This window comes from Engraulis encrasicolus, chromosome 4 (assembly GCF_034702125.1).
Source record: "Engraulis encrasicolus isolate BLACKSEA-1 chromosome 4, IST_EnEncr_1.0, whole genome shotgun sequence".
Taxonomy (NCBI): domain Eukaryota; kingdom Metazoa; phylum Chordata; class Actinopteri; order Clupeiformes; family Engraulidae; genus Engraulis; species Engraulis encrasicolus.
This window is the reverse complement of record NC_085860.1, coordinates 30,233,516-30,258,126: the sequence shown is the minus strand read 5'-3', so window position 1 is coordinate 30,258,126 and position 24,611 is coordinate 30,233,516. Positions and strand designations below refer to the sequence as shown.

Genomic DNA, 24,611 nt, shown 5'->3' with positions numbered 1-24,611 from the left:
AGTGTGGGGTACCAGGTCAACAAACAAGAACAGCTGACAGCAAAGCATCAAGGATATCTGGGCTTCCATAACTGCCATGCACTGTTTTTCCATTGACTTCAATGTTAAACGCATCATGGCCATTATGAAGACAGAGAATGTCCTAACCAAGTATTGACCATTGCATGTTATGTAGAAAGTACCAAATTTCAACTGATATAATGTGACCCGAATTTTGATGAAGAAAAATGTGATTTTATAACAATATTCTAATAATGCGAATTCCCCAATTCATGGGTTTTTTGAGCTGGAAGACCAAAATGTGTAAAAATAAAAATAATAATGATTGGAATAGTTACAAAACTGGGCCATGAATCTATAATCCATGACAGTTTAACAATATTGATGGAATTATGGAAATAAATCAACTTTTTCATGGTATTCTAATAAAAAGGCCTGGAGCTGTATGTGTGGAAACAAAGGGACAGATTTTGGTTCACTTGCTTTATCAAAAACAATTAATTCAAGTAGTGCCTTGGGTTGCCAACGTATGCTGGAGGCTATTTGTCTTGAATTGTGAGACTCTTCAGAGTGAGACGTCCGCACACTTAGAATACTTTTTGTTGTGTTTTATTTTTTCATGGCATCCTGCCATGAAAAAATAAAATGCATCAAAAAAGATTCTACTCTACTCTACTACTTCTCACTCTGAAAACTACAGCTGGCCTTTGTCCTGCACCTTTACCTGGGATGTGCACAATCCTCTCCTTCAATTGAATTGTGAGACGGTAGCAGTGTTGCAGGTAGGGTGACCACCCGTCCCGCATAGCGCGTGCGTGTACAGCGTTTGAAGCCAAAATCATGCGTCCCGCGAATTGACAGTTTGTCCCGCATAATCTGTGCTCGAAGAAAAAGTCTATCTATTCCTGAGACATAGGCAGTCACACAGTGGTTCCAAGACCCACCTGCATCAAAGCAAGTCAGAGGTGGGATATAACTTCGTTCCATGCTACTTTTTAACATCTTGTTCTAGCAGCAAACCGACCGTTTCTTCCTTGCGTTCTATATTATGAAAGCTAACCGCGAGTAGCGGCAGTTCTCAATACCAATGCGACTCGCACATCGCAACGCGAGTGTAGGCTGACTTTTTGTCCAGTTAGGAGAATCCAACAACAGTGTGCCACCTTAGATCAATGTGAAAACAGACACTAGTCCGTGACTTTTGCAACAGAATGCATCAGTGAAGCAGGAATTCAGTTACCTAGGTTGGTTTATTGCTAAATGCAAGTAGTTTCCCTTCACATGCTGTGATTCACGGTAGACGACTAGATATTTCAACTAGGTGCCACCCTGCATCCATTAAGGACCCCCCTGGCATTTGTAAAAGAATATAGATAAGAGCAGGAATTGTCAGCTAAGAATACATAATCTCACTGTATTTATATAGTGACAATAAAGCACTCTACTCTACTACTCTCTACTCTATCCAAATGTTGAAGTGTTTCCCCAAATGCTGTGATGTTGTAGCTTGCTAAATTAGGCTATTATTGTAAAAGGTGTAGGCCTACAAAGTAGGCTACCCTATGGTGTAAGTGCATGCGCACGTCAGGGTCTGTCCCACATTGTCCCTCCGAAGCATACCCCTTGTCCCACCTTGGACTTATTAGCAGTGTAATGTACCATTCCTCACAGAGGATGTGGTGGTACCACATTAAACTTGACTGGCACCACATTAAACTTGCGCTGTGTTTTGCAATCTGTACAGGTGACAAGGTGCTGCTCAAGAAGCCTTGTGGAGGAGGTGTAGTAATAGAGTACATTGGATATGTTGCAGAGGTACCACACACACACACACACACACACACACACACACACACCGCTTATTCCACCACCACAGACCCATTGGCACATAGCATAGTGAAACAAACAATAATGAATGGTATTTATCACAACTTCTTTTGATCTCTGTCTGCAGATTAATGACGAAGACGTGAGTCTGAGAGTGGACCATGCTTTCCACAAATCCTACCTCGGAGAGCCTTTAGACGTGGATTTCACCTTCAACAGGTTATCCCTTGCAACAGTCGGCAATTTGACATTATCTTTTCATTGAATGTGTTTCTGTTTGTCTCTCTGTCTCCGTCTCTGTCTTTCTGTCTCTGTCTTTCTGTCTCTCTCTGTCTCTGTCTCTGTCTCTGTCTCTGCTCCCTGTGTGATGATGTTTGTGTTCCTCATACCAGGTTGACAACGCGGAGATGCCATCTGGCAATTCATCAGGCGAAGGACTTTGGCGAGGCCGGTGAGTCCAATCTTAGACCACCTCATATGCGTACATCTTGTACCATTTCCTTCTCAACACAAACCTATGTATAATCTTCCTATTCTACTGTTGTTCCTCCAGTGCTTTTCCCCAGTGTTCTGAGCCATCAACGTCCACTCTGGGTGGGGGAGTGGGGCCCAGAGAAGGAAGAGGAGGAGGAGGAGGTGGAGGAAGAAGAGAAGGAGACGGAGGAGGAAGAGGTGAGGAGACGGAAGCGATGTTGAGAATTATATTTTTTATTACCGTACTCTTCACAAGGTCTTTGGATGACTAATGAGGTGATGTCTCTTAAAAAAATGAATTTCAGAGCCAGGAAGTAGTGGAGGAAGACGAGGTCGGGGGTTCAAATGGGAATGGAGACATGGTGACGGTCGCCACGCAAACCAAAACTGGTAAAAAATGCTGTGGAAACGGTCACTGGAATTACCGTATCTTTAGAAAACTAGACAATCTGCTGGTCACCACTTAAACTAAAACTTGTTGGGATTCACATGAATTGTATCCACAAAACAAGTGATGGTGTGACATTTGCTTACCGGTATGTGTGCATACATGATGTGTGATAATCAAAGAGGATTGTTTTATTCATGTATGTATGTATCAGCAGTATGTTGGAATGTTTGATTTGTTGAGCAGAGACCGTTTGATTTACTTATTAAAGATTACTAAGGTAACTGACTGACTTCAAATCACTGTCTTTTACAGACCGATTACCGAAGAAGGAGATTCCTGATCCGGGTCAGTTCTTCAACCGCTGCCTGAATCCGGCCCAGAGAGAGGTGGTGAAGCGCGTCCTGGCGGGAGAGAGCCGGCCCACTCCTTACATCCTGTTTGGCCCTCCCGGTACCGGCAAGACCATCACTCTCATCGAGACCATCCTACAGGTCAGGAACTGCCTGATGCCGTGCTGTTTTTAATGATGATGATGATGATGATGTACTGTTTGGAAAGCATACGACCACTGACGTATATACTACACGGACAGCGTGCTTCTGTTGTATTCCATTCAACTGTTTTGAAGTATCCAGGATTGATCTGCGATTATTCCTCCACCCTAAATTTCAGGATTTGTGCCTTAGCAATGCTGACAACAAGCGCTGATAGGAAGACGGTTGTGTTTGACTGTCAATCAAAAGAATTCAAATGGTCAATCAAATCAACTAACAATGCTGATTGATCATTTAAAGGGACACTGTGCAGGAAATGGCCAAAAAAGGTACTGCAACTATGCTGCGTATTGAAATTGGGCTGCCTTTTGCCAAATTTGATCTTTACATGAAAGTTTACTAAGTATTAAACAAATATTTTCTAGTATGGTCCAAGTAAAGTCATTTTTGCAGCTAAAAATGGCTATTTTTGGAAATTCAAAATGGCGGACCATGGAGAAGATCCCCCTTTTCATGTACAGCTCCAGGCCACGTCATTAGAATAGCATGAAAAAGTTGATTTATTTCCATAATACCATCAATAATGTTAAACTGTCATGGATTATAGATTCATGGCCCAGATTTTTAACTATTCCAATCATTAATTTGTTTATTTTTACATATTTTGGCCTTCCAGCTTAATGCCATGAATTGGGGAATTCGCATCATTAGAATATTGTAATAAAATCACAATTTTCTTCATCAAAATTTGTTTCACATCAGTGCACATCAAATCAGTTGAACTTTGGTACTTTCTACACAACATGCAATGTTCAATACTTGGTTAGGACTCTCTCTGTCTTAATATTATTAATAATAACGGCCATGATGCGTTTAACATTGAAGTCAATGGCAGAAACAGTGCATGGGAGTAATGGAAGGCCAGATATCCTTGATGCTTTGCCGTCAGCTGTTTTTGTATAGCTGACCTGGTGTCCCACACTTCACTCTTCAATATACCCTGTAGATTTCCATGCCACGTTTTGTCGCTAACTCACCGGTTTAATTCTAACTCATCAGAAATGAAGCCCCATTGGAAATGAATGGGGTTTTATTTCTGGTGAGTTAGAATTAAACTGGTGAGTTAACACCAAAACGTAGCATAGGTATCTACGGGTATATTGAAGAGTGAAGTGTGGGACACCAGGTCAACAAACAAGAACAGCTGACGGCAAAGCATCAAGGATATCTGGCCTTCCATTACTCCCATGCACTGTTTCTGCCATTGACTTCAATGTTAAACGCATCATGGCCGTTATTAAGACAGAGAGAGTCCTAACCAAGTATTGAACATTGCATGTTATGTAGAAAGTACCAAATTTCAACTGATTTGATGTGCACTGAAGTGAAACGAATTTTGATGAAGAAAATTGTGATTTTATTACAATATTCTAATAATGCGAATTTCCCAATTCATGGGTTTTTTGAGCTGGAAGGCCAAATTATGTAAAAAGAAAAACTTGAATGATTGGAATAGTTAAACAACTGGGCCATGCATCTACAATCCATGACACTTTAACATTATTGATGGAATTATGGAAATAAATCAACTTTTTCATGCTATTCTAATAAAGTGGCCTGGAGCTGTATGAAAAGTGCAATTTTTCCAGTCATAATGAATACTTAGAATTTGATGCTGGTGGTAAGTATTCATGAAAAAGGTAACATTAGTGAATGGGCAGCATGAATTCTGGAAATAAACAACTAAAAATCTCACACAGTGTCCCTTTAAATAATTCTAATAGCTCTCTAAATTATAGGGTCAGGCCTAAGGAAAAACATTGGCCTTTTTTTAATAGACTGGAAACTACCGTTTGCAAGTCCACCATAGAGATGAATGGGAAATGGTGTTTTTTTTTTTCTCCCAATTCTAGTCCCACCCACAGTCGTTTCCTCACTTTAGAATAGAACCCATGGCGTCCCTTCTATATAGTGTCAATGCATACGACAGATGTGACACATACATGATTAGAATACATGATCATTAACTTGTGTACTGTAGTGTGTGGCCTACTTTCAAAATGGATTTTCACAGCTCCAATTATGTCAGTGTTGAGATTTTTCTGAGAAACTTCTGTAGCATGAATAAAACACTGGGTTACTTATGAAATCTCCCTGTGTAAACCAAGTAACGTATAGCTTCTTCCTGCATCATAGTAGCGGTGTTGTCATCATGTGCTGGCGTCATTTCCTAGGCCACTGGTGGAAATATAATAATGTATGTACTATGTATGCATCATGCTTTAACTGTGCAATGCCATGGGGAATGATTTTTATGTAAGCCCTCCCAATATAGTTGCATTTTGTGCTCATGAATCGGACTTTAGCAATATACCTACTGCCTCCTGTCAGTATGTGTTGCAGGTCGGCAGGTGCAGTCTGCAGGTGTCTTTCTGTTAAGAAAACGTGGGCTCTTTTAATTAGCTGCTTTCCCGGGTTAAATTCACCTGGTTAACCACTGAACCAACTTGTTGAAATTATCTCTCAGTAATGCAATTTAAAGGTGCACTGTGTCATTTATTTCCAGAATTCATGCTGCCCATTCCCAAATGTTACCTTTTTCACAAATACTTATAACCACCATCAAATTCGAAGTATTCATGGCTGGGAAAAGTGCACTTTCATCCATCAATTTACAAAGGAAATATTTTATGAAAAGAGGCAGCACCGTTTTAATGAGCAGTATAGTAGCAATACCTACTCTGACCACCATCCTACACACCTGCACTGTTTAAGTTTATGTGTTGCTGTGGTGAAAGGTCATTGGATTGTGTTTTCACTCTTGTCGCCGTGTCCCTGCTGCAGATCTATCACCGTGTGCCCTCCAGCCGCCTGCTGGTCTGCACGCCCTCCAACAGCGCTGCTGACCTCATCTGCATCAGGCTGCACCAGAGCGGCTACCTGCGCGCCGCCAGCCTGGTGCGTGTCAACGCCTCCAGCAGGCAGGAAGAGGTACTGCACTCACAATGACTGCTCAATTTATTTTTTTGTTATCTGTGGGTATAGATTTGTCTGGCATGCCTGTCAGGCAGGAGTCAAAATTGCCGCTGTCCCCTTCTTGTTTGATGCGTGCATTACGTTCATCTTGCACCTGAAATGCCTTGCCATTTAATTCGCCATAATTGTCAACATGACTTAAGTATTTTAAAGAAACTTGAAAATACATTCAATTTTGTATGGCTAGAATTTCTATAGTGTCTCTCTCTCTCTCTCTTGCTCGCTTGCTGTCTCTCTCGCTCTCTCTCTCGCTCTCTCTCTCTCTCTCTCTCTCTCTCTCTCTCTCTCTGTGTCTCTCTCTCTCGCTGTCTCTCCTACCCCACCAGTCCATTCCTGAGGTGCTGCAGCAGTACTCTCGTGCAGGAGAGGATATCCGTCACGCCTCCTTCCACAGGATCGTGGTCAGCACCTGCTCCAGTGCTGGAATGTTCTATCAGATTGGCTTGCGGTGGGTGACCACTAGACTAGAGCACAAGATGTACTCTAGAGAACAGAATGCATATCCCCATCCAGATCCTCCTTGTTTTGTTCTCTGCCCAGCATTTGTAGCAAGATATCAACATCACCATAAACCTAGTGTGCCGTTTCTGCTTTGTTTCCTAAATGTCCCTGCTGAGCATGTTGTGTTCTGTTTACCTCTGAACTGCAAACTAAACAAACATGAGCTGTATGTTTGACTGACAAGTCTCCGAGTCTGATCGGCGACTGTAAAGCCATAAACAGGATGAGCTTGCCACAGAATGGGAAACAGCTGAAGGGGACAAAAGAAGCCGGATGACTAAACATGGATTCCTTTGGTCACGGTGGTGAACATGTCAAACGTGGCTTTATAACGGCCGGGATTTGTCTGTGTTTGAGTAAACTATATGGTGCTCGCTACCATAGGATTGGGTAAGCTAAGCTTTTTGTGCCTTCCTCTCGTCAGGGTGGGCCACTTCACCCATGTGTTCCTGGATGAGGCTGGACAGGCCACTGAGCCAGAGAGCCTGATCCCCATCGGACTGCTGTCAGAGAAGGACGGACAGGTAAGACTTCACTTGGCTTGATTAAGCCACACACCTGGCTTTGATTATTTGATTTTTCCCCAGTAGCTACAATCAGTTTGCATCCAGTTTTATTTGTCCATATAGCATTGGGAAATGTTATAATGTTCAAAGCAATACAACATATTTTGATATATTAAAAGAAAATGGACAACATGCATGGTTGTTGACAACAACTTGTTGTATTAAACTATTTATGATATGTATTTGTAAAAAAAAAAAAAAAAAAAGTCAGAATATGGCAGGTAGTATGAAAGTAATGCAATTAATGAAGTGGACAAGTACTGTATACAGTCATAACAAAGATATGGGATGCTATTAAATTCTTTACATTGTATGCTATTGTAAGTTGCATCACATAACATGAAGTCAGTCACATGAAGCCAACCCCATCTTAATTTGTACCAACAGATTGTGCTGGCTGGAGACCCGTGTCAGCTGGGCCCGGTAGTGAAGTCTAAGCTGGCCACTGTGTTTGGCCTGGGCGTGTCTCTACTGGAGAGGCTGATGGCCACGCCCCTCTACGCCTGTAGAGAAAATGGCTACAACCCAGCCCTGGTATTGTCTCTTTATTTAGTATTTTGGAATGAGCAGTCGGCACACTTGAAATGCTTTTTACCCTGTAAGATTTTTGATATGGAATAAAAAATAATTTAAAAAGGGGAATTTAAGTGTGCGGACTCCTCACTCCAAACTTAGTCAGCCTTTGTCCAGCACCTTTTCCTGGGATTTGCACAATTTTCAACACAATTTGCAACTCTTTGTTTGTTATCGCCTAATTCACTGCCCTCTTTTTGGTGTAGAAGATTTACCTGGGATAGAACACAGCTGCTACTAATACTCTGCCAACACAATGCCAGTTGCAATAGTTATCTCTGTGTGTGTGTGTACATGCTTGCCGCAGGGGGCAGGGGTTGTGTTATGAATTAATCCAGTGTAGTATATCAACCATCTTGAAGGTTTTTAATCACTCCCAACAAAGGTTGACCCACGAGTACTTGTGGTGTAGTTCTCACTTTGCTGCTACAAAGGACACCACCAACTAGCGCTGCACTTCCTAAGCACAACGCCACCAACCACTGCTGTATCACTGCTCTTCTTTGTCAGGTGACCAAGCTGTTGTATAACTACCGTTCCCACGAGGCCCTGCTGTCTCTGCCCTCGCGCCTCTTCTACTCCGGAGACCTGTGCATGCGTGCCCAGAGGGCCGTGGTGGACTCCCTGTGCCACTGGGGCCGGCTGCCCACCAAAGGCTTCCCTCTCATCTTCCATGGATTGCGGGTGAGACCGTCCTAGTCTGATTATCATCGACGTTCAAATCTCTTCGAGACTTGGTCTGACCAAGAGCATAACGATTAACATTTCCCAAACGGCGTGGTTGACCCGCCTCCCTTGGTTTGCTTACGGTTGTTTGCTTCCCGACAAAGTGAAAGGAGTTCCCGTATTTGCAGGAACTTAGAAAGTACTTGCATTAATCTTGACCTGACTAGTTGCAACACCGATGGTGTTGCATCACTAGGAGGGCGCAGCCTGGCTAAGACTGTCCATGTCTTGCGGGGGGGGGGAACAGAGGCCGGATAATGCTACTTTCTGATATTACATTACAGTCAGCAGAAACTTTTATTCCAGTGGTCCCCCCCACATCTCCCACGGAGAGAGGGTGAGACCAGCTACGTCTTTGCTGCCAGAGAGGAATCTTATCCAAATATACTGCTTTCAAATTTTGACGTAGGGAAAATCTGAAAATGTCCAGTGTTGTTGTTGGAGCAGGTATCCTTGGTACATTCAGCACAGACAAAATTTGTTTTTAAAGATGGTTTCTGTATTTTAAAAAAAAATCTAATTGTGCCATCATTGATGTAAAGAGAACACTGCCGCCTTCAAGTGTTCAACGTCCTGTACCATCCTCCAATATGCTAGCGAAGTCATGTGATTGGGCAGCTACCCACATCTCCGAACCTATTTGTCTAAAGCTAGGCTTACACTGTGCAACTTTTGCCAGGATTTTGCCACAATTTCTCACTCACACAACTTTTTGGGAGTCGGACCGATTTATTGTTCAATCGCAGGTCAATCGTGAGTGTCACATTTAGTAGTACACTGTACATGGGGTAACGACAAGCGATTTCACCTCACGATCGTGCAATCGCAGGGTGGAAGGAAAATCAAAACGGTTTGAAATCCTGGTCGTGGCTCGTGCGTAAATCACACACTTAAAGCAGTGCTACGACCCGATTTGACACCTCAAGTGCACAAATTAATAGGGCCGTGCAATTCGCTGTTGAGCGCGAGCTCATCTCCACCTCAGGTGCGCATGTTCCCTCCTCTGCAGACCGGGGAAATATGCCTGTCGCATCGCACAGTGGAAGCATTTGGCTCACATCCGACTGTCGGCTCGTATAGTGTGAAGATGTGAGATGTGAACCTTAAAATGAGTGAAATTCCATCGTGCAGTGTGAGCAGGAGCTTAAAGGGACACTCTGTGAGATTTTTAAATGTTTATTTCCATTCACTGCCCATTCACTAATGTTACATTTTTCATGAATACTTACCACCAGCATAACATTCTAAGTATTCATTATGACTGGAAAAATTGCACTTTTCATACATGAAAAGGGGGATCTTCTCCATGGTCCGCCATTTTGAATTTCCAAATATAGCCATTTTTAGCTGCAAAAATGACTGTACTTGGACCATACTAGAAAATATTTGTTTATTACTTAGTAAACGTTCATGTAAAGATCAAATTTGGCAATAGGCAGCCCAGTTTCAATAATCAGCATAGTTGCAGTACCTTTTTTGACAATTTCCTGCACAGTGTCCCTTTAATACCCACGAGTGAAAATATTGCACAGTGTATGCCCGGCTTAAGCTAATGTAGGGAGTGCTGCAATGTTGTAAACAAGACTACAGGCTTTGGTGGCAGCTTGAGAACTCGTCTTTTTATTCTCATAATGAGCTATTTCATGTACTTCTTTCGGAATCCCAGGACAGTTCAAGGTGATATGACAACAAAACAAGTTACAGACTTCCTCTTTAACTTAGTGTTTTTTTTTGTTTTTTCCTTCACCATCTTCAACTTCTCCATCAGGCCACAGAGATGCGTGAGGGCAACAACCCATCGTGGTTCAACCCTGGGGAGGCGGTGCAGGTCATGCTGTACTGCTGCCAGCTCGCCAAGAGGCTCTACAACCCCATCTCACCCTCAGAGATCGGCATCATTGCCCCCTACAGGAAGCAGGTAGCCAGTGCAGACAATTACATTACACTTACACGTGGTCTTTCCTTGCAGGTACCATCTGACATTATAGCTTCATAGCTATGAACAGAGTGTGTATGCGTGCACATTGCGTGTGTGTGTGTGTGCGTGTGCGTGCACATTGCTTGTGTGTGTGTGTGCGTGCGTGCACATTGCGTGCGCGAGAGGGAGAAAGAGAGAGTGAGAGGGAGTGTATGTGTGTGTGTGTGTGCACATTGCGTGCACGTGTGTGTGTGTGTGCACATTGCGTGCACGTGTGTGTGTGTGTGTGCACATTGCGTGCACGAGTGTGTGTGTGTGTGTGTGTGTGTGTGTGTGCGCACATTGCGTGTGTGTGTGTGTGTGTGTGTGTGTGTGTGTGTGTGTGTGTGTGTGCGCACATTGCGTGCACGTGTGTGTGTGTGTGTGCGCACATTGCGTGCACGTGTGTGTGTGTGTGTGTGTGTGTGCACATTGCGTGCACGTGTGTGTGTGTGTGCACATGGCGTGTACGAGTGTGTGTGTGTGCACATTGCGTGCACCAGTGTGTGTGGGTGTGTGCACATTGCGTGCACCAGTGTGTGTGGGTGTGTGCACATTGCGTGCACGAGCGTGTGTGTGTGTATGTGTGTGCACAAGAGAGCGTGTGTGTGTGTGTGTGTGTGTTTGCACATTGCGTGCACGAGTGAGCGTGTGTGTGTGCACATTCCGTGTGTGTGTGCACATTGCGTGCACGAGAGTGTGTGTGTGTATGTGTGTGCACAAGAGAGCGTGTGTGTGTGTGTGTTTGCACATTGCGTGCACGAGTGAGCGTGTGTGTGTGCACATTGCGTGCACGAGTGAGAGTGTGTGTGTGTGCACATTCCGTGCATGAGAGAGTGTGTGTGTGTGTGTGCGTGTGCGTGCGTGTGCACATTGCGTGCACGAGAGACGGTGAGAGTGTGTGTGTGCACATTGCGTGCACGAGAGAGGGAGAGAGAGAGTGTGTGTGTGTGTGCACATTGCGTGCACGAGAGAGGGAGAGAGAGAGTGTGTGTGTGTGTGCACATTGCGTGCACGAGTGAGTGTGTGTGTGCACATTGCGTGCACGAGTGAGAGTGTGTGTGTGTGTGTGGACATTGCGTGCATGAGAGGGAGGGAGAGTGTGTGTGTGTGTGTGCGCGCGCGCGAGAGAGAGAGACAGACGATGTGTGTGCGCAGAAGAGAGGGAGAGGGAATGTGAATGAGAATGTTTATACAAGTGGGGTAGCCGTGGCTCAGTGGTTAGAGCACTGGGTTGGCAACCCAAGGGTTCCCGGTTCAATGCCCGACCGGACCACGGCTGAAGTGCCCTTGAGCGAGGCACCTAACCCCCACACTGCTCCCCGGGCGCCGCTCAGCAGGCAGCCCACTGCTACGGACTAGTGTGTGTACTTCAATGTGATTCACTAGTCCAAATGGGATAAATGCAGAGAAAGAATTTCCCCTAGGGGACCAAAATTGGCTCCAATCCAAATTGGCTCCAATTGGCTTCGTCGTCGTACATGTGCGTTATTTTTATGTGTCAAAGACCATGATCACATGCATTTGTCTACGTATTTGTGTGATTCTAGGTGGAGAAGATCCGTGTGTTGCTGCACAGGGTGGGTCTGTCTGATATCAAAGTGGGCTCAGTGGAGGAGTTTCAGGGCCAGGAGTTCCTGATCATAATCATGTCCACGGTGAGTATCCACTGCAGTGCCCACACCAAACATACTAGTAAAAAAAAAAGTAGGGCTTTTTATGCGATAGGACCGCTGGAGATGTTGACAGGAAGCGAGTGGGAGAGAGAAATGTGGGAGGATTCGGAATCGAACCCTAGGCGCCGGCGTAGTAACCCAGTCCCCTGCCGTTAGGCCATGGCAGGGCCAAGTTTATTTATTTAGTGCATTTCATACACTTTGGTAACACAATGTGCTCCACATAACATTAAAGGTTAAAAATACAGCTGATACCAGTCCACAGTTACCACCACTCAGCCAAACCTGTAGGGTGTCTCAATACAGATATTTGTAACGGCAGGCATTGCAATCCAGAACACGGTCATCATTTTAATTGTGTGGTCAGTGTGTCAATGTATTCAATTTCAAGTCACTTTTATTTCCAAATATTGAATGTCACACATTTATTCAGAAAAGTTGCGTTTGCTACTGGTTTCAGCCTTGGTTAACAAATTGTGACTTGAAAATATATTGCTCTGAAAAAAAAAACATCTGCTGACTGTAATGTGGAGTAATATATTTTATCGACTTTTTGTGCCTTTCTTGAGGGTACAGGGCTGATGGTATTCAGGCTCCATGCCTGATTTCAGGCTTGACAGAGTTTGCAAAAATAAAAACATTCATCATAATTAGCCATTAGGTTATTCTTATCTCAGAAAGTGTTACAGGTTCAGGGTTTTCCTCTACTATCAGGCTTGAATAATGGTAATACACAGGCTATTAAATGTTTGAATAATGTGTCAAAATAGGCCTACGTTTTGTCACTATGCAGTATCTTGTCGTCGTCGTTAGAGCAGGGGAAAACGTTCAGGCTCTGGATTTTTTTTCAACATCACCCCTGAGGGTATGACTGTAGTAGAGATTATAACAGGAGGAGAATAGGAGAGAAACGGAGAGATTGGGGTAGGGCTTGGAAATGACCCAAGCAGGACTCAATTCTTGGCCGTAGGTGGTTGATGAGGAATCCCTTTGTGAAATAAATTCATGTGATGTGGTGTGAAGTAATGTAGAGATGTGCACGTCCAAAACGCAGGTGCAGGACAAAAGGGTCAGACAGTCATGAAAACATAGTTGAATGTCTGCACACTTGCTCCCGTTTTGCAGTTTTTTTATTTTATTTTTTCACTTATTGAATGTTTTGTAATGAAGAGTGTGTAGCTCGAAAACATTCAACTTGTTCATCTTTGTGATGTTATGTGCCCAGGTGCGGTCCAATGAGGAGCTGCTGGACGGAGACCTCCAGAGTGCCCTGGGCTTCCTGTCCAACCCCAAGCGCTTCAATGTGGCCATCACACGAGCCAAGGCCCTGCTCATAGTGGTGGGCAATCCCCACATCCTCATCAAGGTAGACAAGCAACGCTCTACTCCATTCAAACACATTACCACAATCTGGGCTGGAATAACGCACATGCTAGATATGGCCGCGGCCTAGCCCCCCCTGCAAAAATAAAATAAAATGGCAGAATCATGACAAGATACAATACTGAAAAATCCATCTGTCGTGTGGAATACAGTTTTGAATGTTGTTAATTCTCCCCTCCACAGTTGGCGGACATGCTATCCTACCTCGTAATTAACAACCTGTAGCCTAGGGGCCCCGGTCTACCTTAATCTGGCCCTGGCATCAATGTTTGCAGAAATAGATTAGTCATTGGTCACCATTCAGTTTAAGTGGTCTTGTTGACTGCTAATTTCAGCTGCTTTCTCAGTCTATTAGTGAGTACATGTAACATGTATGCATGTTTGTTTGTAATGTCCATTATTTTTCTGTGTCTTGTAGGACCCTTGTTTCAATGCCCTGCTACAGTTTGCATACGACAATGGAGCCCTGATGGGCTCTGACCCTCCTGTGTCTCTCCTCGCATCCAAGAGGTTTGCTGCTCTCGTCTCCTTTGACAAATTCAGTTTGGTCACCCTTTACAGTGGGGTACATGGTCACAGTCTACTTACCTCATTAGGTATGGTGCAGGGCTTGACATTAACTTTTTCACCCATCGGCCACTGTGGCTAGTGGTTTTCCTGAGTCACTAGCCATTCAGGTATTCCACTAGCCACAGATTTGATAGTGTTTTTTTTCTTCATCATGATAGTGTACATCTAACCTCAGAAGATGAGGTGCTAATGCAAGATGATTGTACAGCTTTCTACATGGAAATACATCAAGCAAATACAAAACTGAGTTTCTGAGCTTTTTCTTGAACTTAAATACAAACAATTGATACACAAGGGGCAAGCAACAGAATGTAGGCTACGATGATACATATGTATAAGCAATACGCTACCTGCCAAATTGGCTAGTGACATTGAAAGTATTACTAGCCACAGCCAAGTTTTACCAGCATTTGGCCGGTTGGCAGGGGCCAGTGTCGAGCCCTGGTATGGTGACAGTGGTGGCTCTACCCATTTTGGGGCCCTAGGCGCAATGTAGACAATATTTACCATGATGAAGCTGACTGTTGGGGACTCCTACAGTGGATAATTTGGCCAATTGCCTAATATAGCTATTGGTAAAACCGTCTCTGTATGGCAGAACAAATCTTGTTTAATAGCATTTAATACTGTGTACTCGTGTTACACTGATTCATCCACGTCAGTGTTGTTTTTATTATTATTATTATTTAACCCATTGTGTCCTGGAGACACATATATACAGATTTTGATATTTTAGCTGTTTTATTAACTATGTGGGTATGTTAGAGCTGAATGAAAACATTACAAGGCAAGGGGAGGGTCTTGGCTTTTAAATGTAACTCATTTCATGTTTGTATGTGCTTTGGAGGCTGAGATATTTAGGATTTAATACGAAGAGGGCACCCTTTCCCAAAAAGGGCTTAGGACAAAATGGGTTAACTTCTCTTGAACCAGAAGTGGTCCCGTTGAGTTCCATTGTAACAATAGCTCTCCTGCCAGTGAGGGCTGGCCAAGACACTGGCTAAAAAAGAGCTGGCTCCACTGGCTAAAACACAAAAAAAGACCAACTACAGCTAGACCACCTTTAAACAGACAAAAATTCATCAATCACATGAATCACACACAGTCACCCCCTTTGCCATATTAACCATATTCAATTATAATTACGGTATGTAGGTGCACAAAAATGCATTAATGGAAGTACACTTGTACATATTTATCACATGTCCCACCATACAAAATGAGGTAAGCACACTGTAACTGCACCCCTTAAAGTAAAGTGTTTAATTTCTCATTTTGACATTGTTTCTAAATAATGCAGCCTACGTTTATTTTCTGTCCTTAGGCCTAATCCAGACGATGAGAGCTGACCATACCCTGACAAGAGAGCCTTACCCTAAAAACTGCAAATTACGTTTTCCGAAGTACTGCTCTTGTCACTTTATCAAACACTAATAAAAAAAAGTTCATTGCTGATCTCTGGCATTTGTTGTCTTTACCTTTTGTAATTACACTTGAGTAATTTACTTAGTACCATTACCAGAGTATTTGATTTTGTAAAATACATTCAAATAACGATTTACACTTTAATTGTCCAATTGCAAATACACAGAAAATACACATTAAGTACATTACCACATGGTTAAGTAGAGCACACACACCCACACAACATGTCTTGCCATGTACGTATATTGCAAGTTGTGCAATGTATATTACAATTTTTGTTTGTTGCTTGACACCATAATATTCTTTGGTATGAATAAAGCTATGCTGTACTCTAAGTAGAACTGTGCTTGTGGACAGTGTAATGGGCTTTTTTACGTGAACCCACTCCAACATCAGGATTACATGAGGTTTCGACCAAAGCAACATGCTCCATGTAGCAGTTCCACCAGTGCATTGCTGTAAGAGTCAATGAAAAGATTTCACCATCATTGTGACATTACACAATACCTTAAGTAATGCATTCAGATTTGGTCCTTGTCATTCTGGTAGCAGGCCATTTATAACCGGGGACTTGTCATGGTAGTATGTTAAAAACCTAACTAACCCCACTTTGCCATCTGCACAAGTTTATTGGTCTTCATATTTCTCATGCACTTTGTATCTGCAAGTGTTTGTCGATTGTAAGTCATTATGGAAGCGTCTGCCAAATGTATTGTAATGTACACTTGCGTACATTCAGACATTGGATTAAACTACTGTGGACCACTAGATCACACGTTCTAATTAACCAAATAAACAAGCATTGTGTGCGGAACAGGCCACTATGCTGGTTACACCAAACAAGTCCTGCTTGTTGAAATATACCAAGCAAACATGCATAACCCACCTGCAATCCCAGAAATGTAGCCAAGTAAACTAGCCCCACCCACCATTGGCCAAAATTATTTTTGCCTGTGAGTGGGTCTAGCCTCTGACAATGCCCCAGTAAACTGGCTGGCCAATCACAACGCAGGAGACTTGTTTTTATTTATTTTGAATTTGTTTTGACGACAAAGCGTTGGCCAATAGGCACAGACACAGTTTGAAAACGACGGGTTGTTTCCATCAACAATCTCTCGATGTGTCTTTCATCGGGGCCAGACTACATTACACATTTAATCTCACATTTAGTCTGGTTTATCAAGCCAGCAAAAATGCATAACCCACCTGTAATCCCAGAGAAGGTGTGTGCCTGTATCGCAAAGAGAAATCAAAACCGCCTTATGCTTCAGTAAAGTTAATGAGGGTAATCTCTTAGGCTAATGACTCAAGCTCTTCTGCGTTGAAAGAGCATCTCGTGCCTGGGATTTTCTGCTCATTAGTAAAGCGGCAAGCCATACAAATGTGTGAATGGGCCATATTAAAGCCATGAATGCAAGTAGGCAGCCGTGCACACATCAAGCAGCCCAAACAGGCCATTACTCATGCAAAGCGGCCTCAGCATTGCACTGCACGCATGTGTACACTCTTCTGAAATGACGTGTGCGTCAGTGGCGCACGCCGTCGTGTGATGAACATAACTGCAGGAGTAACTGGGGTTAATTGGCAAATACATCCGCATGGCTGGCCATTCCAGGAATCCCTCTGTGTGTTTTTGCAGAGACGTGCTTGACTTTGTATTAGTACTGTACTTGGCCTTTTCACAGAATCACACATTTGATTTTCCACATTTCTCTTCACAGTGAAATTGACGTCACGTCTGAAATGTACCCTCTGAAAGAATAACAAGATGGAAAAAATAATCTGGAACAAACTGGACCTTGTGGCTTTGTGTGGCCAATCACAGTCAAAAGAGTTTAGTTGTAGGCACAATGTAATTCTTTTGACTGTATATGTACGCATGTCTACGAAAAACGGGCTGGATCTGTCTTGAGTGACTGTCTGCACGCACGCTTGTCTCTCTCAGAGAGAAGGGGAGCGCTGCCGACAGGTCTCCTGTCTCTGTGCCATTGCAAGCGTCTCCAGGGAGCCTTCCAGGGACCAGACTGCATTCAGGTGACAATTGAGTGCGAGTCTGTCTGCAATGACAGTCCCAGTGGAGCCCAGCCGCTGAAGGGGGTAATGATTGGGGAAGAGGGGGAAGAGAGCTGGGGAAGTGAAGGGTGGGGGTTCTGCAGGGCCTGATCAAGATTGCCTGGGGGCCCTAGGCTACAGGTGGCTCTGAGGACCCTGGAGAGCACATTTCTCTACACATTTACATGGACAGTGTCATAATTATGAGTTAGGAATTAAGGCTAAAATGTCTACCAACTGTACACAAGACATTGGATTTTCTTTCAATATTGCATATTGTCACAATTCTACAATTTTTCACTTTTGGTCAATCAGGGGTCCCCTGGCAGGGGCTGGGGTGCCTAAGATGCATCCATATCTAGCCTGTTGCGTTAATCCGGGCCTGGGGTTCTGGTAGACTAGTAGGCCTCAGATGACAGCTCTAATGGGCCAACAGGAGGAGGCTTTTATACGAGTGGAGTGGGATGGGCTGGAGCGCTTTGATGTGGCCTACAGGTGTCAAGGCCCTGCTCGAACTACTGTAACTCAGGGCTGGACTGGCCATCTGGCATAGCGGGCATTTCCAGGTGGGCCCCGCACCTCGGTGGGCCCCTATTTTCAAATGTAAAAAAAAGAAAATAGGGGCCCACGAAGGTGCGGGGCCCTCTGGTGAGTCAGTTGTGCACTGCTAATTATGAGGGGGGGCCCTGTAAGACAAGAGTGCCTGGGCCCATTTCTCCCCCAGTCCAGCCCTTCTGTAACTCCAGCATGCTGTAGTTTTGTGAATAGTGTGACAAGTCCTTGGCTGAACTCTCGGCTGTCCCGACTTGCGTTGAGTGGACCAGGTTCCAGCAGAGTGGTCTACACACAAGAAGCACCTTGTTGAAAGTTTTATATCTTCAGACTTCACTTGACAGACTTCATTAAATCTTCATGTCATGGTCCCTTGTCCTTCCCTTGTCTGGCTGGCAGACAGTGAAAGGTGGGAGTGGGAGTGGCGATATCATTGTTTCACATCTTTTGCCAAAACATTCGCTGCTGCTACACTACATAACATGGTGCCTCTGCCTCAGTCATTCAAGCCAGGCTGTTGCTGTCCAGACAGATTCTCTGATATTGTTTGTGTATCAGGTATGTTGTCGTTGTTGTTGTATGGCCAGGTGGCCCCTGGTCCCATTAAGTGACACCAGGCGCACATTACCAACACAAACAGGCAGCAGTGTGCTGAGGGCCAGGAGGACCATTAGAAAGCAAAACAAGCTTTCAAGGGGAGTGTGGATGACTACATGCCAAACAAAGGCAGGTTAGTCCAACAAATGGCCCCCCATTGTTCACCCAAATTGGTCTGTGGCTGTAATTGCCCGGTTAGGCCCCCTTCTTCAGCTCCCGTCCCGTCTTCTTCTATGCCTGGTTTACAGTGGCGGTGGCTGTTTCAGGAGGGAGCCACTGGGGCTGGGGCTGGACTATGACTCGCTGGGCTGGGCTGGGCTGGGGACGCCCATGGTCTGGGGACGGGACGGCAGCACTGCAGACAAGCAATGCTGAGGTTGTGGAGACCTGTCTGGCATCATAGGGCGGGCTGGCTGGCTGGCTGGCTGGCTCTGACGGCTGACCATGTAAAGAAAGTTGTGGTACTTAGGTCTGGACATTATACAGCGTACGATATCAATTGTGACAATTGTTAAGATTTTGATTGTAATGGCTGATCGTTCCATGGCCCAGGTTATATTATCAAGTTAATGTCAAATTTGTCAAAAGTGTCATTCTAATAAATACACAATTATGCAGCAATATGAATTATTGATAATTTCCCAGCATAACTGCTACTGTTGAGAGCAGTGGAATGATGGCATTTTCATAGTTTATGTAGAAATTATGTCAAAAGGTCTTCTCTCAATTGATAATGTAGATTGTGTCATCTCATTCTTAGGAATGAAATGCAAAATATATTGAGTGGACTGTATACTGTATGCACAGAGGAATGTCATTGCTTCTAAAGTTACACCACAGAACTTGATATTCTTCATTATGTGTTATTGTTGTTTTATTTTTCTCATTATGTGTTAATGTGTCTGGAACTTTTTGCTGGCTGCCATTTTGACCAGAACTCCCTGGTACAAGAGACACATAGTGTCAATGGGACAATCCTCGATAAATAAAGGACAAATAGCTTTTAAAACCTTTAATCACAAAAAACAGTTATCATTCCCACCTCTTTAACTGGAAACATATTTTCCCCAAACATGAATGCAAATGTCTATAGGCCTAAACATTCCTCCAAATCGTGTTCAGCTTGTGTCCTGAGTTCAGATCAGCTCAAGCTTTTCAGATGAACGTTGTTAGAAGAAGACAAGTTGGATGGTTTGCTCACACAAAAGCCCGGTTAATTGCCAATTGATTGTGACATGTGATGCTATCACCCAGCAGTAATGGCGGCCTCCATTAGGGGCCTGTTTAGTCTGTAAGGCAGACACCCGTTACAACAGCGGCCCTAATGGCAGCATTTAACATTTCAATATGAAAACAGCGGAGGGGACCACATCAAAGGCATTTGATTTGGAGGGTGGCTGTGAGGCAGCAGACAGGCTGGGCCCTAATGAGAGCTGAGCAGAGGCAGGCGGAGGGGGGCCCTTGGCTGCGGATCGGAGGCCAGGGGACCCAAATTAACATACAGGAGACAGCAGCAGAGCTGTCAGTCGGCACACAGGAGTCTGCCAGTCTGACCATAGACTTTTTTCATGTCAGCTGACACACACACACAGACATACGTACACAGGCTAACACCACCACCACCACCACAGTCTGTCACTGAGACCATGGGCCTTGTGTAGTATATCCGTCTACACATCAATAGAAAAACAATTAAATCAGTGCTTCTCCTGCAATTTAATAGCTGATTCCAGTACAAGCATATGTACGTATATCAAATAAATATGAATACACTACCGCAATGTCCCATGTCAACTTATAAAATCAAATCTTTCTACTGGCCCAGGTATTTTCCCTAATAGAAATGCCTAAAAATCCCAACTGTACATAAATCTGACCATTTGCCGATTTCAAACTATTTAACTGTGTGGATTGCTTTATGGATTGATAAACAGCCATGCATTTGTTATATATTTGTACTCCTATTGAAGAGCTAATGCTGCCCTGCCTTAAGTGTTTACAGGTAGAGAGACTGATGGCCAGGTGTGGTGCGCCATGTGCCTCAGACTTTGATTTTTTTTGTCTAATGCCCCCCCTCCCCACCTCTCTCCTACCCCTCCCTCCCGTCGTCTGCGGCGTGTTATCTCCTGCTTCGCACATCGTCTGCAGCTCTTTGATAGGCCATTGATAACTGGGCAAGCCTGGGGTTGGTCTGCCAGTATAAATAGGCAAGCACCTCAACTCCACTTCACCACAGCAGGTTTTGACCACATCCAGGATTTTCAATCTTCTCCTCCAGACCAGATCATTGTCGGAAACTGACATCCATCCTCTTGCTTGGAGTCACCATGGCTGTCTCTGTGATCCTCTTCAGAACCCTCCAGTCTCTGTCTCTGACTCTGTCTCTGCTTGCTGCCCAGTGCTGGGCCTTCGACCTGGGCCAGTCTACCCGCTGCGTTCCCATCCCGCACCAGATGAGCGTGTGCCAGGACGTGGGCTACTCGGAGATGCGGCTGCCCAACTTCCTGGGCCACAGTAGCCTGGAGGCCGAGGTGGTGCCCCGCTCGGAGGACTGGCGCCCGCTGCTGCAGACCGGCTGCCACCCCCAGGCCAAGGCCTTCCTCTGCTCCCTCATCGCTCCCGTCTGCTTGGATACGTAAGTACAGTAAATAGGCACATATGGCACATTTGCCATACTTAAGAAAAAAATCAAAACAACAAATGCATACCGTATTGTGCCATGAGTTGTTAACTTAGTTGGCTAATTTTGGTTTAATTACTGTTTAAAAAAAATCAAAACAACAAATGAATACCGTATTGTGCCATGAGTTGTTAACTTAGTTGGCTAATTTTGGTTTAATAACTGTTTTGATAAACAGTATTCACTTTTTATTTTTTTATTCTTGTATGTTCTATTGTCACTATTTGAAAGGATTTGCAATGTCAAATGAAGCATTGCTGTAAAAGTCTCCTGTGCACACCGTAATAGTGCTCACACATAACCTTTATGAGCAGTGAGTGCAACTTAACTACACGCAAACTTGCAAGATCCATGAGCATCTGTGTGACCTGTGCTTTGTTGTGCTTCATGTTGTGCAGGTTCATCCAGCCCTGCCGTAGCGTGTGTGAGGCTGTACGGGACAGCTGCGCCCCTGTGCTGGCCTGCCAGGGCCACGCCTGGCCAGAGGCTCTGGACTGTGACCGCTTCCCTGCTAACGAGGACATGTGCTTGACATCCCTGCCCAAGGCCATGAGGGGGAACATGCTGAAAGGTATGTTTACATTTTCTACTCTGCAGCAAAACACACTCCTGTATTGGCATGGCTGGCCTGGGACCCCAAAAAAGGCCCGGCCCGGGACTGTGCGCCCAATTTTAAATTGTGCTGGGCCCACTGGGAAATGCGGTAACACTTTTTAATAATGTCTTAGTAATAAAGACTTGGTGAATAATTTGCTAATGATGAACAAAGCATTAACAAATGTTTTTATTTTTAACTAAGTTTTATTAATGCTTTATAAAATTATAAAGTGTTACCGGAAATGCCCTGTATGCCAGATTACCAGTCCAGGACTGGCCTGTCTATCTGTTACATGTTGTTGCAGTTGCTGCATGCCAACATGAAGACTATAAGCAAATAATCATTAGTTCAACAATATAAATGGTTTTGTGATATTCAGTAACGCTTTGATGTGTTGTGTTTGGGCTTGTGATTGACTATTGGCTTTTTTCTTCACAGATTTGCCTCAGCCTACCTGTCAAGACTGCCCTGCTGTGCATGAGTTCCCACCTTTGAAAACACTGCTTGATTCATTTTGCCTGAGTGACTTTGGTGAGTGGTTTTTCATTCATTTTTGCCCGAGTGATTTTTCTTCTTTCCATTTACAATCAAGTGCTGTCATATGAATGCCGTGTTTTAAGTGTTGCGTATGCGTGTTTGTCAAACTGACTGACCCGTTTCCCGATTTACATCTAGTTATCAGAGCCAAGCTGTCTCGCCGCCGTCTGCCGTCTGGTGAGCCGGAGTTTGAGATCGAAGACCGCGTTGAGTTCGTCCTCCAGGGCCCGCTGCTCCCATACGACACCAACAGCCTTCTGCAGCAGTGGCTGCTCATCAACCTGCGCTGCGCTCACACGCTGGTGCGTCCTGGCCGTGCTCAGCTGTACCTCATCACCGGAGTACTTATGTCCGAGGGGACCGTAGCGCTCAAACATATGTTCCCCTGGCACAAGAAGGATATGAACATCGCCACAGCCACTCGTAAATGGAAGCATCACAAATGCTGAAAGGACTGTGACTGGAAAGTACGAACTCTATCTCTCCATTTGCTGAACGTCTTTTTTGTGAGGGCATGAGGCTTTGAACACGGAGTCTGGTCAAATGTGCAGACTGCGTTTCCCACATGCTCACCACTGCCCCCCTCTGATCAACTCAGTCACTGAATGCAGCTGTTTGAGGAGAGAAACTAAAGCACTCTGTACATAGAAACACACAAAAATGTAAAGACTAATAATTGTATTCAGATGTGTGTATATTTATATTTTATTTATATTGTCTTGACTGTCTGATATGAATAAAATAACTGATTCAGATAAATTGTTGTGTTCTAGTCATACTTGACTAAAATCACCTCTATAATCCTGTATTGTGGTTTCCATAGACTTCAGGCCAGCCACAAAGGAAATCTTGTACAGTTGAGGGCGTAGTGCACTCTGGCAGCTCCCTAATGTAAAGTATGCATGATATAGGGTGCTTTGATTCAATGATTGAAAAACCTCATACAATATCACAAAGAAAGTAAATTATAAAAGAAAAATAGACTTTGCCTTTTACGATGAGCTTACCATTGAAATGTTGTATTTGACTTTCCCACACCATTTGATATGAGGTATATCGTGTGTCACTCAGGTTAAAAAGTTTATCTGTTTTATTTTGTATTATTGACATTTTCCCTCTGTTTCCAATGCATGGTGTTCTGGATACCAATGCAAAAAACTTTTTTTCTTTATTCTTTGTCATTTTAGACCTTCTGATGGCTTTCAGAAGAGGGGCAGTCTTTTGTAAGCCACTTTATATGAAAACCAGAGCTTTTTAATCAATTTGTACACAATTAACACAAATTTGGGGGGGAAAGAGCAACCAAATTAAAGCTCTCCCAGAAAGTTTTGTATAGTCTTGAGATATGTAGTCCCATCTCTAGTCAATCATTAGTCTCGGCTACTTCTGGCTACTTATTAAATTGCTCTCCTCTTCATTGTGTACTGTTATGGTAATTGCAGTGGCCCTCAGTGGGGACAGTCCCCCTGCCATTCTCCCTCCCCTCTGGCTTTGTGCGAGTGGGTGGGAGTTGAGGGCCTCAATCCCTGGCACCAGGCGTGAATAGAGTGGGGGCAATTCATTCTCCTCGCGGTCCCTCATGAGAACTCAATAGAGGCACAATTGTGAGGTGCACATTAGAAACTTCCGCGCTGCGGCACAGACAGGCCAGCTAAATGCCCGCTCGCCCCCCGAGTGGGCTGCTTTGTCCCCTAATTCATGGAGTCTGGCCTACCATTCACAATATTAAGTGTGAGTGGGGGAATATCAATTGAGTTGCGGTGGTGGTGCTCTATGTGTGTGTGTTTTTTTCTTCTTCTTCCTTTTGCTTGGTGCAGGACAGAGAAAGGCGCTAAAGCTTTATTCACCAGGCGTCTTCTGTGTGCTGAGTGGTGGATTTCAGCAGCTCCCGATTGTCAGCCATCAATAGACGGAGCCTGCTTTTTTCTTTTTTTCTTCTCCTTGCGTTGAAGAGCATGAAGTAACATCCAATCAGTTCACATGAACTTGCGCTCAG

General features: G+C 44.2%; 2 protein-coding genes across 3 annotated transcripts in view; both read left to right on the top strand.

Moving 5' to 3' along the window:
* Window positions 1-15,629, top strand: part of mov10l1 (Mov10 like RNA helicase 1) — a 29,454-nt gene extending 13,825 nt beyond the window's left edge. For both annotated transcript variants that reach the window (XM_063197116.1, XM_063197115.1), the window contains exons 13-28: window positions 1,745-1,815; window positions 1,955-2,046; window positions 2,220-2,278; window positions 2,381-2,499; window positions 2,607-2,691; window positions 3,005-3,183; window positions 6,031-6,177; window positions 6,549-6,670; window positions 7,148-7,247; window positions 7,677-7,823; window positions 8,373-8,546; window positions 10,357-10,506; window positions 12,096-12,203; window positions 13,447-13,587; window positions 14,023-14,114; window positions 15,499-15,629. In XM_063197116.1, the coding sequence (XP_063053186.1) occupies window positions 1,745-1,815; window positions 1,955-2,046; window positions 2,220-2,278; window positions 2,381-2,499; window positions 2,607-2,691; window positions 3,005-3,183; window positions 6,031-6,177; window positions 6,549-6,670; window positions 7,148-7,247; window positions 7,677-7,823; window positions 8,373-8,546; window positions 10,357-10,506; window positions 12,096-12,203; window positions 13,447-13,587; window positions 14,023-14,114; window positions 15,499-15,523 (1,811 nt within the window). In that variant the 3' untranslated portion in view covers window positions 15,524-15,629. The remainder of the gene's footprint in view (window positions 1-1,744; window positions 1,816-1,954; window positions 2,047-2,219; window positions 2,279-2,380; window positions 2,500-2,606; window positions 2,692-3,004; window positions 3,184-6,030; window positions 6,178-6,548; window positions 6,671-7,147; window positions 7,248-7,676; window positions 7,824-8,372; window positions 8,547-10,356; window positions 10,507-12,095; window positions 12,204-13,446; window positions 13,588-14,022; window positions 14,115-15,498) is intronic.
* Window positions 15,630-20,992: 5,363 nt separating this feature from the next.
* On the top strand, window positions 20,993-23,272 carry szl (sizzled). The gene is made up of 4 exons (XM_063197129.1): window positions 20,993-21,435; window positions 21,879-22,051; window positions 22,517-22,609; window positions 22,754-23,272. Exons 1-4 carry the CDS (start codon window positions 21,128-21,130, stop codon window positions 23,062-23,064), a joined length of 885 nt encoding a protein of 294 aa, XP_063053199.1. The 5' UTR covers window positions 20,993-21,127; the 3' UTR covers window positions 23,065-23,272.
* The last annotated feature ends 1,339 nt before the right edge of the window (window positions 23,273-24,611 follow it).